Raw genomic sequence first — 14,796 nt, forward strand, 5'->3', positions numbered from 1 at the left:
AAAAGCAAGGGATGAATTAAGGCCATAACATAAAACAATAAAAATATAAAAATGTAAGAAATGTTTTAAAATCCTTCATTTTGGCTGCAGACAGGGCTATGAATTGTAATCATAGATGAATGAGCATAAACCTTGTGCCCAACTACATCATAAAAATCGTTGTCAACAATGTTTATGAATGACGTCTCCACCCTCACACACCACCACAAAGGTCCCTTACACAGAAATTAAACAGCCCTCTCTTGTTTTCCCTCTTCTGACTGAGTGACTGATGGATGGCTGATGAGGATGCATCTCTCGCACTCCCTGTGTGTCCTACAATCTCATTACTGACCTTTTTTAATCAAGGACAGACCTTAATGTACCCTTTCACCTTCTCCTTCAACCAGCACCCCCTCCCTCCCTCCCTCCCTCCTCCTCCTCCTCTTCCTCCGACACCCTCTCTCCCTCTTGTGCTGTAGCCACCCCCTCTCTCCTCTCTGCAGCTTAAAGATATATAGCTCATATCGGCACTCTGATAGTGCTTTAATGTACTGTGTTTATGTCACAGGCCACAGACCCTTGCCCACTGCAGCTGTCCACTGTCCTCCTGGCCATCACTGAGGGGCTGAGCTTGCCTGCCTGCCTGCCTGCCAGCCAGCTGAGAACAGTCTCTAATCTGATAAAGATTTTCATTTACACTGCAATCAATAACTTGGGTCTATCGGCAATGTAACTATTTATACAAGCATTCCTGGCTCTCTATCGATCACAAGTACGGGAAACCATCATTTAACAATGTGTGTATATCTATGGGTGTTAATGTGTGTACACTTTGTTGTGCCACAGCAAATTGAGTCTGGCCATGTCAATTTAGCTCACACAGAGGAAAGGAACAATTTAACTTCTATATTGTAATTTTGGGGAAAATATTTATAATTAAAAAGGGGAGCTTTGCTTTTGTTTTGGGGTTTGGGGAATTTTAGAAAACACGTTTATACATCCAGAATATCCGCACAGATGTGTATTCACTGAAACACTATCTTAGGTTGTGTCTGGGGGGGACAGCTTTGTGTGTGTGTGTGTGTGTGTGTGTGTGTGTGTGTGGGGTGTGTGTGTGTGTGTGTGTGTGTGTGTGTGTGTGTGTGTGAGTTTAGAAGGGAGAGAAAGGGGAGACAGTGGTATGAGGGTGGGATAGAAAGAGAAAGAAAGAGAAAGAGAAAGAGAAGTGTAGCTATACACTTTAGAAACATGCATTTAGTTTGACATGGAGGGGACCTGGACAAATACTGTTGGACATGGACCAATACTGTTTAGAACGCTACTGGTTGCTCAAGGACCGAGGATCCAGGAGATGTAAGCCTACATCGGTCTCAAGGTAACAGAATTCAGCGGTGTTTTTAGATTGTGAGACTATAAGAACGGGGTAGTCTGATAGTCCCGGACGCCGTGAACTGCCAGGGACTTCACTCCCCGTCTCCGTCTGTGTTGTCAAGACCCCCGATTAGCCACGAAAGCGTCCAGACTAATACTTCAGCCTTTGTTTACAGTAGATCGAACACGTACCACACACCGACTCAACCAACAGCAAAGACAGATAGCGTTCAGCATTCAGTAACAGGTGATCCATTACACAAGCAGAACAACAAAAAGCTTGATTTGTTGCGGAATAAGAGGTAAGAGGCAGCGGCTGAGCAAACACCCTCCTCCCCCGTCTGCACAACCGGGCGCTGCTCTCCCTCTCTCTACCTTTAACATCGTAAACAAACGGGAGGACTTACATGTCTGCAGCGGCACTGGTACAAAGCTCCGTACGCTGAAGGTGTAGTAGTCCAGAAAACAATCGTATAGAGAGCCCACTCATTCCTTTTGAATGATCCTCTGCGATTTCTTACGGAGCACGAAAAACGGGGAGAGAAGAGCGAGTGAGAGAGAGAGCGAGAGGGAGAGAGAGAGCAGCCGGGGTCCAAGTTGTTGCCAACAACAGTGTAATTAAAGCTACATATAGGCTGTAGTAAACAGAAAGATGGGGGACGGAGGGGTTTGTGCGAGCTCCAGAGGTAGAATGAGTTCTGATCACTGTGGGGGGAAAAACACTTGGCTCTTTATTCCTGCTAATTAGTTTCCTTCAAAAAATGGCTGAGATTACGCCCAGTGCGCATGTGCGTAATTGCGCAGACACCGCTAATTAGCCCGTTCGGATCAATAGGATTCCGCGAGAGAGAGAGAGAGAGAGAGAGAGGGAGGGGGAGAGAGAGAGGGAGAGAGAGAGGGAGGGAGAGAGAGAGAGGAAGGGGAGGGGGGCTAGAGGACGCGTCGAGCAGAAGAGGGGGATGCAAAAGTATACGGAATTGCTGTCAAAAGGCGATTTTCTTTATCACAAATCCGATATTATGGTAAAAGAGCGAAACAATTCAAATAAAATCTTTGAAAATGGATTCTCGGACAAATTTCCGATTGTCTCCAAAACAGTTTCATCAGCGGAGAGAAAACAATGTTTAAGGAAAAAAATCCGAGTTATACAAAAAGACGATATAATGTAGAAAGTAACGTAATCTAACAATGTAAATAATCAATAATGACATACATACATTTCTAAATAGACATTAACCATTTTAATGATCTATGTAGATGAGCAGATCTTAATCGACCATTAAATCCTATATTGTTATTTTTGACTCATTGGTTTTGCTGCTTACACGCAATAAAGCCCATCAGAAAATTATACAAATATTTTAATGATATTTTTTTGGACATTGTGTGTTGCGGGTTAGATGCTCCAAAACGTTTATCTGCAGCATTTATCTTATAAAATGTGAAAATAGTCCGTTAGTAATGTTGTTATAGCGTAAAGTCGCCAAATTCCGCTTTAACAGCAGATATATGAAACAATATTTGAATTTGAAAACTGTTCGGCCTACAGTCAATGACACATCCCACCTTTGTTAGTCCGCATTTCGGGGTGTCGGGCCGTGGTTCAGTTTTTCATTATTCTGGGGGAAAAAACAATAACAATTTTGCCCAAACTGACGTGTCCATTGCAATGTTTATCTTTCGATTTTGTTCTCCTCCAGCCTTTCCATCCTCACCATCGGCTCTATTGTTATGATAATACTATTGTGAATTTCACGCTGAATGTGCAATCTGTCGATCTTCGACGTCCATACATCATAGGGGGAAACACACTTATTTGTAAGAAATTTGAAATAGTATCTTTCTTACTTTAGCAGACTTTGATTGTTTAAGATGACCTCATCCTTATTTAAGAACTGTTGGAGTTCAAACATTTGGAGAAAAAAAAAAGGAAAAAAAGACAATATAATACTAAACTTAAAGCTTTATACCTTAGAATATCAATATTATAGTATTACCACGGTAAACAAAAAAGGCTATAGCGTTAACGACAATACTATCAGCTCACTGTTGCGTGAAACAACCGCATTACAAGGCCATATCTGAATAGAACATGAATATTAATGATTTTTGTTGTGTTGGCTCTAAGCGCACTGATATTTGGTTTCTGATTTGGTGCATTTTGGTTTGTTTTGGTAGCCTTCCTGTGAGTATCTATAAACATGCAAAAGATCGATTTTCTGGCCAATTTATGAAGTGCAAACGAGGCTCCCTATTTGTAGTACAAGTCCCAGTAATTATTTTTACGATTTTTAAACGGTTAAAATAGCTGTCTGGCACGCCACCGAGTAAAGATTGTATCACACATGTAAATCAGCGACTGCTCCTTTGTATGTTTTGCATTGTTTTGTGCGGAATCCCTACGGACTTTGAAAAGAACAGTCAGATTTAAAAAAACAAAAAAGAAAAGACTGTGAATATGATATCATTCTAAAGTTAATCCATTCACAAGTGACGTTTTACTGAATAATGTGCGTGTGTGTGTGTGTGTGTGTGTGTGTGTGTGTGTGCGTGTGTGTGTGCGTGTGTGTGTGCGTGTGCGTGTGCGTGTGTTGTGTGTTAAAACATTTCTATTAACGACATATAATATAATTCAGAATTCGTGTGTGTGCCTACATTAGAATGTTCAATGTAGCTAAATGAATATTATGATGGTTAATAAAAGGTGATACTGCCATAACATAGGGTTTCACCTCTGATAGCCCATTTGTTTAGGTTGGCTGATAGAAACCAGTAGCCATAGATGTGGTTTGACTTAAAATGCTTATATAAACACTCTCTTTGTCTCTTACATTGCTTCTGTGTTCACGAGCAGCAATATGTGTTTACACTCACACATCTGTAATGTTTTAACACATGCATTTAAATGATAATTCAAATCACTGCTTCGCTGGTCATTCATGAAAACTGAAATTTCATTAAAATTTCATTTCCAATAAAATTCCGTCTAGATATTACTGAGCGAGCAACACACACACACACACACACACACACACAGACACACACACACACACACACACACACACACACACACACACACACACACACACCCTTGATGTCCATGGTACAGATGCTTGTGTGCACACTACATTCCTAATATGGCATTTTGAGGAATAACAATACCTTTTGTAGATAAGCAGATGTAAATCTACATCAAATCTGCCCCAGACTGCTATCTTAAAATTCTAATACCATATAATAAAGCCTTGTTTTTTTACTGAATCGAATACAATTTTTTTCCCTAAATGGTTGAACATGCATGCTGCTGTCGATCACACACACTGTTAGTGGCAAATGTATTCCCTTGTGATATACAGTATGCTGAATTTTAATATTTTACCTATATTGCGACTTTATGCAAATGTTATCATCTATCTCTCTTTCGGGCACATATACACACTCCAACATACACAACCGTCGCCAACTGTACCGTGCGGCGTGCTTACCATGCCCTCAGGTGTATGCCAGGGGTTGTTGTTTTCACTGTAATATATAGTTAGCCCTTCCACCAATTTACCCTGTCACTGCTAATGGGGCAATTAACCAATGTGATACCCCCCAGGCAGAAGGAGAACCAAAAGCTCCCCAACTCCAAACTTGTCTTTATGACATTTATATGACAAAATGTGGGGGTAGCTTGGGACCCATCTGACACCTTGGAGGGTCCTTAATGTCACTCCCTCCTTTGCCCCCGCCCCTTACTGCCCCGGGGTACGGCACTGAGCAGGAAGTGTAATACATCATGTACAGGAGAGGCTCGGGCCTTCTGGAGGGAAAACTTTGTACTCCGCATCCAAAGCGTCAATGGAGCAACTCTGAGTTACACACTGGGTTCTGTTGAGCATGAATACTTATGCATGTAAATTGGCCATTATCACGAGCAGTAAACACACAAACACACACCCGGCTAACAAACTCCAACTTGACCTCGTCCTTTCATTTAAGCCTTTTTGTGTCTTCAAGTCCCTCTATCTTTGTCTCTGCTCGCATTCCCTCTGTCCTTTTTCCGTCCCCAAGGAGGCAATAACCTCCCAAGCAAGTGCTTCCCCTTGAGCCGTTGTCATAGTAACTTGTGGGCTGGTCGACATGACAACCCCACCATGGTCCAGAGATAGATGATAGGCCAAAAAATGGGGAGGGAGAAGGCACGCGGGGGATTTGCCCCCCCTTTAATTTGGTTTGCCAGATTTTGATTCACACTGGGTTTTATTTATTCCTCTCTTTTTAACCATTCACAGAGCATGTGTGGTATTTTTAATACAAACCTGCATCACATAACGCAGGTATTTACACGTAGCTTAGAAACACTACTGTTGGCCTCTGAGGAACCCCACTAAACAGTTGGGGGTTAACTGCTTTGCTCTACGGCACCCTGATGGACATTGTTGTCCTGTCGTCCCATTGAAAATGGCAAAAATTTGCTAGATTTATTCAGTAATTACATATTGTTCCGTTGTCATTTCCAGCGTAGCAGACTGGAATTAAACAGTGATCACCTTCTTCCAAAGCAAATAAATGCCGAGTTTTCAGGGAAACCGTTTTCCATTTCTTTGAGTCTTTTATTTACTGCCCAGCATCAACCTCTATACCAATTGTTCTTCATTACAAGAATGTGCTGGTAGGTTAGGGAACACTGAAATCCCCCCGCTTCTTTAAAACATTTCCTCAATCAAAGGATATAAATGTTCTAGCACCGGGAGGCAGTAGCTCAGTGGGTAGAGCTTCCGCTTGGGAACCGGAAGGTCGCCAGTTTGAGCCCCTGCCGAGGTGCCCCTGAGCAAGGCACAGAACCCTCAATTGCTCCCCCCTCTGCGAAGGGTGGTAATGTAATGTAAGTCGCTTTGGATAAAAGCGTCTGCCAAAATGATCGTAATGTAAATGTAATTTTATTTGTTTTTATTCACACCACCAGTGAAACAGTTTATGTGTGTAGCGCTATTGCTTAAAAGGTAGCAAATTAGTTTAGACATTTTCAGTACATGGAAGAAGCCTCAGGTTCCTTATAAACCATGAACCTGACATGTAAAATTACACAATGTTTATGTTAAATATACGGTACATGTATGAAAGGGGCTATACATCGTTTGTTGATGTCTTTTTGTAGATTTTCACAAATCCATATATTTCCTGTGTATGGCAATTACCCTGCTTTTCATAAAGGGACACTGTGATCCCTGCTGAAGTCCTGAGCAGGATCCTCCATCCTGACCAGCTCAAGGGGTGCTGCCCTGCAGCTGACCCTGACCTCTAACTCCATGTGGAGGAAAGTAAAAACAGATAATTTCAGTACAATCAATGAAATGACATAATTTAGGGGGACATAAAATATATATCATAGACTAATACAAGGAAAAGACATATTTAATTGTCTAGTCAAACCTTTAGAGCAAGAAATATAAAAACAAAATACTGCATAATAGATAAAGGGAGGACATTTTGATACTAGTCGAAGAAGCATCACAAGTTCTACTTATTAATAAAGAATTCCCGGTTTACCTATTTTAAAATAAACTGCTCCATAGAAGATAAAGATTTAATATCAAATGTTGTGGGATTTGCAAACACGTAAACCAATAAACCCTCTTACAGTTGTGTTACAGTTATGCATTAAATATGTTTTATTTTATTTATTTCATTTTTGACATTGGGATTTATGATACCTGAATGAAATACGAAATGAAATTATTATAATAACAAAGTAGGACTGACACGTTTTGAGACCGACTTTTGTACAATGAGGATTATGGTTGCTCAGATGCTGGTCAATCTCTGGTACCTAAGACGCCCCTTTACACATGAGCATCTACGTAAATTTACATCTGGACAGACAATAAGCCCTGTCAAAATCAGATCCTCTGACCCACGCTTCGTCCACATATTGTATGTTAATGTTGCTACTAATTCCACCACCTCTTTTTGCCTCAATCCTGATCTTTTTGTGCATTTTAGTAGTGTTGGACATTTGCATTAATCTGTTTTGTTCATTTCTTGTTTGGTTTGGATATGTTTGATGTGGGCTTTCATCTTTTCTCTTTTTTGTTGCCTCTGCCTTTGACAGATTAATTTCCCCTTGGGGATCAATAAAGTGTAGCGTCTCATTTCATCTCATCTCATCTCATCAACTCAGCTATGGCCTCCTGCAGGAGAACATTAATAACATTAATGTTAGATGTAGATGAGTACGCTTACAGGTAGCCAATATTGAGATTAACGTATATGTAGAGAGAGAGCATCCCTTTATTCCTACCCTGTTTTGTCCATTCTTTTTGTGTTCCATATTTAATAGCCCATACCCAAAACATGCAAGCAAAACTGAACAACAGTGCCCCTCAATGGTCTACCTCTGTAACTGAAAATCGCCAGACACCTCCAGCCCAAGCGCATCCCGGACACCGTACATTCGCGGATGTTGTCAAAACACAATGAATCGAGTAGTTTTATCTAAATAAGTGTAGCGCTTACGGCTTCAGGGATTCCGATCGTACTTCGTGGCGCTCACTTTGTTGCTGGGTTTAAATCATGGACGACGAATGGGAAGAGGAGGTACGAATATCTACAGATAACGCGAAACCCAACACGATGCCATAGCAGTATCGTTAGCGTAGCTTTCTGTAGATACACTTACAGAAATGTCGCCCTGCTCTCAGGTTTGGGGGCTCCAAGGGGTCAAATAAGAGTTCAAATGTATTTAAAGTCAAAAAAAAAATCAATAAATTTTCGTGAAAGAGAACATATTGTTTTGAAAATTAATCTCCACGCGTGATTGCCTGCCTGTTAACATCCCTCCCCGTCTGATTCGATAACATACATGACACATTTTGATAACTGTCTATAACAGTAACAAAAACTATTTTGTCCTTTGATTTAGCTTTAAGCACATTGCAAAGGTTAATGCATTTTGTTTGGGTCACATATTAGGACACCTATGAAAGCAGGTCACTCGGGTGTTTGATGTCTATGATAATACATTGTCTCTATGTGTATTCAGGAGCAGCTGGTTGTTGTGGAGCTCTCTGGTGTAATCAACAGCGAATTTATGTCTGGGACATGCAAAATACTGGTGAGTTGTGAGCAAAGAGGAAAAAACGTTGAATCACCTTGCATGATGTCACCTCACACTGATTCACTTTTTTTTGTTTTTACTACAGGATATTGACAGTGACAAACCTATGATGCAAATTGGACAATGTGTGTTTGCAGGGGAGTATGAGGGTAAGTTAGTACTGACCAATATAAACTGTCATGGTTTCAGGAATAGGAAACAAACTGCATCTTACAACATTGTTTAATCCCTATTATTGTGACATTATGGGCTGAGCCTTAGAATTTCAATATATTTCGCTGTCATTGTTCTCTCAAAGATGCCATTGGAACGTGTGTGCTGTTTGAGGAGGGGCCACACAAAGGTAAGGCTTTACACAATGTATGTGTGAGTTTGTTGATGGTTTTGATTCCAAACGGGAGGCTGTTTTGCTGATGCACCTGTCTGTGTCCATCTGCAGGAAAATCAAATAGCGGTCCAGAGCTCAAGTACATGTGCCACACCACAAAGAAACTGATGATGCAGCGAATATTCCTAACTGAGAAGAAAGAGGATGATACCAGCACAGGTCAGCCAAAACAGCAAACACCTCAATAGCACAATAGCTTGTATTTGCAGTTCTATAAGATGTCAGCTTGACTTACTGTGTTTTTTTTTTTTTTATCTGCATCTTGATGAGTCATGAACACAGCAAGATGAAAATACTATTGTCAAAATCTGAAAATTGCTTCATCTGTTATCCCTACAGGAGGCGGCGTTAGTACTGAAGAGGACACAACCTGTCAAGAAGGAAATACCAACCAAGAAACAGAAATGCTTGGATCAGATTTGGAAAACACTACAGTGGGTTAAGATGAGGTGACATTGCGAAAATTGTGCCGGGTTACTTTGTTTTACAAAGAACACACACTCTGGCATTCGTGAGGCTGCGAGGGACTTTTTGAAACAACTATGTGTCTATGCCGTGATTGTGGAGAGGTGTTCTTCACATAAAAGCGGTCTCATCCACTGGAAGTCTGAACATTGTGCCTCTGATATCACTAACTTTGTGTTTTGTTTGCACTGCAGATGAGAGACAGAATGAGAGAGTTGCTTCAGCTGCACTATTGCAATATTGCGCTGGATAAAGGCTGATTCACAATATAAAAATGCGAAATGTACGTCTGTAAATTCAACATTTTTTTAGATATTTTATACAATAAATATGCATTATTGCTACCAGTATGAACATAGTTTTGTGGTGTTTCGGCCAACTGAAATAAATCTTTTTAAGGTGAATGCATTATATCATTACAGTTATGAGTATGAGACATCATTTATGCTTTTCAGTGGATGTTAACATCAGAGATATACATGAAATTTCTCCTACATGCCTGGATTGTGCAGGAGTTGTTTAATCTGTTCAACTGTGCCAATCATGAAAATACCCTTTTTCTAAACTGAAAAATTAAATTAAAAATGTTAAAGTGTGAAGGTTTTCTTGTGCAGTGACAGAGTTCGCTTGTCCTCATGACAGGAGACTCTCGGTTTTATGAATGAACGAGGTTCTGTTGACGTTGAGGACGTGGCGGTTCTCGGCCAATCCAATCACCGGTGTTGCCTTGAAGCGGGCCAATAGGCGAGCGACATCGCACCGCGCTCCTCGGAGTCTGATTGGTCGCATATTGTTTTAGCACAGGAAGCGTATGGGTGTGTTTCCGGGGGGCGGGACTAAGACTGAAACGACTGAGTTCCACGAAGACGCCGGTGAGTCCCAAGACATTATTGTAGTTTAACAGGGAAATAATAAGAAACGTATCTGTCTTGTAGCTGATAAATAGATATACACAGTACGAATAAACATGTCGTTTGCTATGTATGTTCAATGGACGCGTGAAAATGCATACGAACGGGTAGAAAGAAAGCGGTTAAACAGATTAGCTAAGTCTAATGTTACTACTAAACATTGGTAACAGTGTTTGTTATAGTCAGTTATTGTAAGTGTTTGGAGTGTGTATTAATGCATAGGACGGTACTCTATTAAATATGGTTTAGTATATACAGACGCGTAATGATGAAGCAGTCGACACATTGCATAAAGCTGAAATCGCAAATAACATTTCCCCCCTTAAAAGGCAATATAATGTATGTCCACTGTGTGTAAACAAAATCGATATATAACTGCTTCAAAAGATAGAAGACAAAATATAACATGATAAATAAGACACAGGTTTAATTAAGAGTTTGGATTTTTCAATTTAGTATGGTAAAGATTGAAACTAACGGTCTGCTGATACTTAGTTACACAAGAAGTCCCTAGACGTGCCTATCCTATAAATCACAGGGATGTCAGCCAAGCACTAGAGGTGAAACAAGTGAGGGCTTGAGTCAGCTGGAAGAGATTATCTGAGTAATTCACCACATTACCCGGAATACTTCCTTGTACGTGTCAACATTGTTTCCTTACCGAGGTGGTTTCTGACAGACTGCATTTGTTTGTGTGAGAGTTCCGCCAAGTTCAGTTGTAACTGTAGGCGTTTGTTGTTATTGAACCGCTGGCTCAGACGGTGTTTGTATTTACAGAAGATGGAGCTGCGGCCACTTGTCATGTGCTTTGCTCTCTGTGTGGTTTATGCCACCAGCAAACCCACGGAAAAGAAGGACCGCATTCACCACGACGAACGACTGAGTAACCGAGAACATGATGACGCAGACAACTTTGATTATGACCACGACGCTTTTCTGGGACAGGAGGAGGCCAAGACCTTTGACCAGCTCACTCCAGAAGAAAGCAAGGAGAGGCTTGGGTAATCTTTCCTTTTTCATTGTTCAATTTAAAGTCCATACTTATACTTTGCTGTAGCAGTGACCTAGTTTCACCTCAGGGAGCAGTAAAGTTCATGTTACCTCAGATGACACCGCTCACAGGAGAAATACTATAACAGCAGGAGAATGTGTGTTCTTCCCTCCTTCTATGTGCAGCATGTTGGTTGAAAGAATTGATGGTGATAAGGACGGCTACGTGACCGCAGAAGAGATGAAGCAATGGATCAAACATGCTCAGAAGAGATGGATCTATGATGACGTGGACCGACAGTGGAAGAGTCATGACCTCAACGGTGACGGTCTGGTGTCCTGGGAGGAGTACAAGAACGCCACCTATGGATATATTCTTGGTATGATTGCAGATGCTGTGGATTCACTAGATTGTTCACATGTTTATTGTTTACCTGAATAAAGTTCTGACCGACCTCTGACCTCTTGTAGATGACCCTGACCCTAATGATGGCTTCAGCTACAGGCAGATGATGGCTCGCGATGAGAGGAGGTTCAAAATGGCCGACCACGACACCGACATGAAAGCCAACAAGGAGGAGTTCACAGCTTTCCTTCACCCCGAGGAGTACGACCACATGAAAGACATTGTCGTGCTGGTGAGGGACAAACGCACCCTAACGCAGTAACCGAGGGACAGAAATGTTTGTTTACACTCCTCCTCACTGCTGTGTTGTCCTTGCTTCCTGCAGGAAACAATGGAGGACATTGATAAGAATGGAGATGGTTTCATTGACCTGGATGAGTACATTGGTGAGTTATAACAGCCGGTTGCCATGGCATCATCGATGTTTAATAGCAAAGACAGCATGCAAACTAGGAATTTAATGTCCATTATTTAAAGATGGCAACATTCTCTCCAAACCGCTCACTTCCCTTGCCTGCCTCCTTCCTGTGGTGTAGGTGACATGTACAACCAGGAGGGCGAAGCCTCCGAGCCTGAGTGGGTGAAGACGGAGAGGGAGCAGTTCACAGAGTTTAGAGATAAAAACAAAGACGGGAAGATGGACAAGGAGGAGACCAGGGACTGGATCCTGCCCAGTGACTACGACCACGCCGAGGCCGAGGCCAAGCATCTGGTCTACGAGTCGGATTCAGACAAAGTATGTGTGAACTGATTGTAGAAGGCTCTTTTTCCTTAAGTTTATGTTTTTGTTTAAATGCGGTTTGTGCAGCACGAGTACAACGCACCTCTGTTTGTCGTAGTGCTTCACGGTCCAAGACTTCCAGTTGTGGAAGATCTGACTTGTTAACACATTTTAACTATTGTAGTGCAGCTCTTTTGAACAAGACTCACCATGTTTTGCTTTATCTCCCTTTGTCAGGATGGCCGCCTGACCAAGGAAGAGATTGTGGACAAGTATGACCTGTTTGTGGGCAGCCAGGCGACTGACTTCGGGGAGGCTCTGACTCGACACGACGAGTTCTAAAATCTCCCCCCCTGCCCAAAGACTCTGTGTTCATCTTGTGTCCCAGCTACAACTCCGACCCGACAGTGGACAGTGTCCCCGAAACAAGATGAGCTCAACAAATCCAGCGCCGCGGACATTAATTTATTCAATTTTATGAACGTGTCCCCTTTGTACACACTAAACGTTCTTAGTGTATGTGCGCGGCTCGCATGTCTTCGTGCTCAGTTGTGCACACGTTCGGGATATTCCACCATCCTCTGCTTCCACCACCACGTTTGCTTTGTCTGGGGTCAGGATGAACAACGACAGTGTTAGATGACATTTCGTGAGGTTCAGACATTTCCCCTTTTTGAAAGATTTGACTTTGTGTTTTGTTTTGTTTTGGTTACCTTGATAGAACAAAGTGTTTAGGCTTGCAGTAAACAATTATGTTATTATGTTATTATGTATTACCATGTCTTTTTTTTTGCAATGCACTGGAGGATGAAGAGTAAAGCTAATTTCTAGCCATTAGAATTTACTTTTTACTCCCCTGACTGATCATGTGGTCAAACCCAAGCTGACTAGAAATCACTAGTTGCTGATTCGCCTGTACTTTATTTTCTCTCTGTCTTCACCGATTGCACTACCCTGCAGTTTAGTAATGCTAGACTATCAGCAGCAGTTTGGAAAGAGGAGTAAACATTAAATTCCAACGCTTATGAAGACTATTTGGATTAGTGCAATAGGGTAACAATAGTGGGACCACACTGTTTTTGCTATACTGGTCCCCAAAGCATCCGTTGGAACACAGGCGGTGGGTTCTGCAAGAGGGCAGCTCGTGTTGTGAGACAGATGAAGGAATGGAGATGAATTTAGTTCTTCCAGACAGATTGATGGATGCTTTGTCTTCAAATGCTGCCTACTTTTTCCCCATCACCTCAATCATTGTGCGTGTGTGTGCGCGTGTGTGTGTGTGTGTATGCATGTGTGAGTCTACGTGTGTTTTCTACATATATTACAGCCATTTACGAGTGACTCCCTGCTTCTTTTGTTATTATGAATTTTTGATTGATTTGGTTGGACAACTAATAGCTCATTTATGTGCCAAGCAAAAACAGTCTCGTTTTGTAAGCAGTATCAAATAAATAAATATTCTTCCCTTCTTAGCCTTTCCCTTTGTATTATCACTACCCCCCCCCCCCCCCATTTATAACCACTGGTCATCATTTTTATGGTATTCTGTAATGTGTATGTTTTTATAGGCTCACTGCAGCGACAAGCCTTTCACTAGTGACTTTACTGTAAATATGTCGTTGGTCTGCATACGGAGCACTCCAACAGTCAGGTCCAGTTTGGTGATTGAGAGAAATGTCTCATTAAAAATATTAAATTGAAGCACTTGGTTTTGGGTATTTTGTGACTGTCCAGTGTCCCACACAGGTTGCTTATTTATGCAAATGGTGTTATATTTGACAAAGTTCTCTTAGTCAACCTGCTGTTTTTGTCTCTGCGTTTAGCCAAGGAAAATGCTAAATATACAGTATTTTGCATTTTCTGTTCTCACATCTTGTGGTCTCTGTATTATCTCAATAATTGGGTTTTTTGTTTTTGTAAGGTTACTTGTGTATTTTTCAAATTGGATTTATTTTAAAGTCAAAAAGTGTTCCGCTTGAAGGAGTAGCAAAACTTTAAAGCGCTGCATCTCTAAACGGGTCAATGGGCAGATGGAACCTTAGAATACCGAGGTCACGTTCTGTCCCAGATCTGGTTTCCTCTCAGCCTTCCTCTACTCTGTTCCCATTGTTATCAGACTGCTGACTCACTGATCTCTGAAAGTATTTGGCTTTGGCGTCACATGTTTTGTTACAGGAAAATTATAACCCCTTTACCTCCATATTACCTTACAATCATGTATATTGTAGATCATCAAGATACCTCAAACTGAATACAGATAAAGTAATAGAGGTCTAAATCTCGCCTATAAATCCATGCAGATCCCCACATAGTTTCATTCTTATTTTGCGCAAATTTGAAATCTTGATTATTTAGTAAGTAAATCAGGTTCTGGATAGGATACAATAGGATAGAATTCAAGATACAAGCTCTGTGTACTGTATGTGTTCATATTGATTGTGGAGGAGATGCACTTATAAG

General features: G+C 41.3%; 2 protein-coding genes across 2 annotated transcripts; both read left to right on the top strand.

Moving 5' to 3' along the window:
- The first annotated feature begins 7,765 nt into the window (after window positions 1–7,765).
- Window positions 7,766–9,722, top strand: gtf3c6 (general transcription factor IIIC, polypeptide 6, alpha). Its single transcript, XM_076142236.1, has 6 exons — window positions 7,766–7,935; window positions 8,381–8,452; window positions 8,541–8,604; window positions 8,754–8,798; window positions 8,895–9,002; window positions 9,183–9,722. Exons 1-6 carry the CDS (start codon window positions 7,912–7,914, stop codon window positions 9,284–9,286), a joined length of 417 nt encoding a protein of 138 aa, XP_075998351.1. The 5' UTR covers window positions 7,766–7,911; the 3' UTR covers window positions 9,287–9,722.
- Window positions 9,723–10,113: 391 nt separating this feature from the next.
- On the top strand, window positions 10,114–14,037 carry calub (calumenin b). The gene is made up of 7 exons (XM_076142367.1): window positions 10,114–10,180; window positions 10,997–11,220; window positions 11,396–11,589; window positions 11,681–11,847; window positions 11,941–12,001; window positions 12,152–12,351; window positions 12,574–14,037. Exons 2-7 carry the CDS (start codon window positions 11,000–11,002, stop codon window positions 12,676–12,678), a joined length of 948 nt encoding a protein of 315 aa, XP_075998482.1. The 5' UTR covers window positions 10,114–10,180; window positions 10,997–10,999; the 3' UTR covers window positions 12,679–14,037.
- Window positions 14,038–14,796: the final 759 nt, after the last annotated feature.

Source organism: Genypterus blacodes, unplaced genomic scaffold, assembly GCF_046128005.1.
Source record: "Genypterus blacodes isolate CSIRO-AG114 ecotype Tasmania unplaced genomic scaffold, CSIRO-AGI_Gbla_v1 ptg000021l_1, whole genome shotgun sequence".
NCBI classification, from domain to species: Eukaryota; Metazoa; Chordata; class Actinopteri; order Ophidiiformes; family Ophidiidae; genus Genypterus; species Genypterus blacodes.

Coding starts and splice junctions, on each gene's coding strand:
- gtf3c6 (XM_076142236.1), top strand. CDS start 7,912: ATGGACGACGAATGGGAAGAGGAG. Junction 7,936..8,380: donor ACGACGAATGGGAAGAGGAG/GTACGAATATCT, acceptor ATGTGTATTCAG/GAGCAGCTGGTTGTTGTGGA. Junction 9,003..9,182: donor AGAGGATGATACCAGCACAG/GTCAGCCAAAAC, acceptor TTATCCCTACAG/GAGGCGGCGTTAGTACTGAA.
- calub (XM_076142367.1), top strand. CDS start 11,000: ATGGAGCTGCGGCCACTTGTCATGTGCTTTGCTCTCTGTGTGGTTTAT. Junction 12,002..12,151: donor TGACCTGGATGAGTACATTG/GTGAGTTATAAC, acceptor CCTGTGGTGTAG/GTGACATGTACAACCAGGAG. Junction 12,352..12,573: donor ACGAGTCGGATTCAGACAAA/GTATGTGTGAAC, acceptor TCCCTTTGTCAG/GATGGCCGCCTGACCAAGGA.